At 27.8% G+C, this 2,896-nt stretch overlaps 1 protein-coding gene across 1 annotated transcript in view; it reads right to left on the bottom strand.

Moving 5' to 3' along the window:
• Positions 1 to 66: 66 nt before the first annotated feature.
• The window catches only part of LOTGIDRAFT_176432 (hypothetical protein), a gene marked incomplete at both ends in the record, with an annotated part of 9,890 nt that continues 7,060 nt past the window's right edge, over positions 67 to 2,896 (bottom strand). The window contains 3 exons of the mRNA XM_009049272.1: positions 67 to 252; positions 614 to 724; positions 1,202 to 1,323. Coding sequence (XP_009047520.1) covers positions 67 to 252; positions 614 to 724; positions 1,202 to 1,323 — 419 coding nt within the window. The remainder of the gene's footprint in view (positions 253 to 613; positions 725 to 1,201; positions 1,324 to 2,896) is intronic.

Here is a 2,896-nt window from a genome sequence, read left to right as displayed (position 1 = left end):
AGTCAAGGTATAAGAAAATGATTTGACATATACTGAGGTCTGTATTTAATAAGTTGTTTTCAGTACCTTATTTTTATTGACAAGCTGGTCTACAGAGTATCTGACCTCTCCTGCATAATGCTGAACAACAAAACTAGGATCAGAGGAGAATTTACTAGGTTTCTTTATAACAGGTGCTTGTTTATTACCACCAATATCTAATATACGTTCTGTTAGTATCTTTATATTACACTTCCTATTTAAATATACTTCCTAGAAAATAAAATATATAAGCTGTCATAAAATCTATGAACAATAAGTGGCTAGTAACCAGCGTCTGGTTTCTCACAATGCCATAGGGTTTGTTCATACTGAGAGCAGAGCGGGGCAGGATTTAACTAAAGATTAATGCTGCTACTTACCACTCTGCTCTGGCCGTCCTGCTCTGCATGTAGAGTGAACAAATGCTTATGAACAAGTTCTTTGTAAGTTTGGTTTTTCTCAATATAAAATTCAAAACCATTTTTAAGGCTGCATCCTTAGTATGAATGGAATAGGGCCAGGGCTGCATCAATGAAGTTTTCATAGTAAAGACATAAAAAAGTTCATGAAATATGAAAAAATGTTGTCATACCTCATTGAGAAGACCGAAGATACTATGTGTACCCTCTAGAGTATCTAAACAATGTTGATTATCAGTATAGTTTATATTACTCCATTCTATTCTTTCTATCTCATATTCTTTCTGAAAACAACAGTTTATTACATTGTATAACATTGGTCAGAACCTGATTAAATAGGCAACACTATGAAGTGTGCAATGAAAGTAATTTGAAGCACACAGGAACATGTTTCATCTTTCAATCTGAATGGTTGTTTCTCTAATGTAGATAGGCAATGCCATGAAGTGTGCAATGTATTCACATTGAATTGGGAACTTGTTAATATGTGGATTGGTGTTTTTCTGTACCATAGTTTTAATCATAGAAAATATTGAAGATAGTATAATGAGATCAAAGCCTTCAACCGTGTTTCCCAATGTCATAAAACTGATTTTGATTGTAAAACCCTTGACCATTTAGATGACTGAAGCACTAAACACTTTTCAAACATGTGACGAATTACGCAAAATATACTGTCAAAGATATGACTTATTTGTTATTTCTTCCAAGAGTATTTTAACAAGATTAGAGACAAGAGGTGTAAAAAGATGCTAAAATACCTGTAAATCTTTCATAAAATGTGAAACATAAAGTTGTTGTATTTTTTCATTGGCGTAATTAATACACAGTTGTTCTAGACTGTTACTTTCAAATATTTCAAAACCATATATATCTAACAATCCTAGAGATATAATAAACATTGTTTAATACTATATATATCTAACAAACCTAGAGATATAATAAATAAAAACAAGTGATAAATAATAATAAAAACAAGTGATAAATAATAATAAAAACAAGTGATAAATAATAATAAAAACAGGTGATAAATAATAAAAAAAACAAGTGATAAATAATAATAAAAACAAGTGATAAATAATAATAAAAACAAGTGATAAATAATAATAAAAACAAGTGATAAATAATGATAAAAACAGGTGATAAATAATAATAAAAACAGGTGATAAATAATAAAAAAATCAAGTGATAAATAATAATAAAAACAGGTAATAAATAATAATAAAAACAAGAGATAAATAATAATAAAAACAAGTGATAAATAATGATAAAAACAGGTGATAAATAATAATAAAAACAGGTTATAAATAATAAATAAAAACAAGTGATAAATAATAATAAAAACAAGTGATAAATAATAATAAAAACAGGTGATAAATAATGATAAAAACAGGTGATAAATAATAATAAAAACAAGTGATAAATAATAAATAAAAACAAGTGATAAATAATAAAAAATTAACAGTAAAGCAAAAGTAAAATCAATGATCAATTGTGTTTGATACAAACGTTCAAATCATATAAACATCAATGATCTCTTTCTTGACGTCTTCTCAGTGTTAATGTTATTACCATTTCATGTTTTAACTCTGTTAATCTCTATTAGTCTTAGTTGTTATATATTCTGTTATCTTTTATTCTCTCATTATTTCATCTGATGGCAACACATGTAATTTACGTTATATTATGTGTTTAATATATTATTAAAGAAGTGTGTTTTATTATATAATATTGTCTTGTGTTTGTGATATATACTCCTCACTTCTATATATGGTGTTAGTCTTATAAATAATCTATAATATTCAGGTAGGTAATACAATAAGAGATACCATGTGTATTTTGTTACAGGAAAATTTATAAATGACTATTCCCCTCAGATTAAGAGAAGTATATCTTACCTATAGTACTGTAAAACTCTTCAGATTCTATAACATTATTTATATAACTAACAATCCACTCAAATAATCTACAATTAATAGACAATACATTAAATAAATAAGAACACTATTATGGATAAACAACTCCTAATGTCATTTAACGATTATTAACAATATATGTATATCAATTTGGGTATTGTTATATTAATTAATAGTGTAAATACACTTCAATGGTCTGTTTTAAGTAGAATTGCAGAAGAGTCTTTCATGAAATTTCAAATCTGATAAAGGTGTGGGCACACAAGTGGTCTTGGTTGGAGATTTTTGTTGCTGATTATTAAGTTTTGATTTAAATCATCATTATCCAATCAGATTCATTTTCCTTTCAAGTGCATGTCCTACAAGTGATTATAGACAAGGTGTAAACCGACCGGCTAAAGATTTTTGTCTCCTCGTGTGCCGGTGCAAGTTGGCAAAACTTCTTACAAGACTTAAGTCAGCAACAACCCAAGACTGCTTGTGTACCCACACCTTAAGTGATCAAGTATCTAATTTGAGCTGTATAGGCTAATAAAGGAT

This window comes from Lottia gigantea (assembly GCF_000327385.1).
Source record: "Lottia gigantea unplaced genomic scaffold LOTGIsca_1327, whole genome shotgun sequence".
NCBI lineage: Eukaryota > Metazoa > Mollusca > Gastropoda > Lottiidae > Lottia > Lottia gigantea.
The sequence above is the reverse complement of the archived record's forward strand: the minus strand, read 5'-3'. Positions and strand labels throughout refer to the sequence as shown.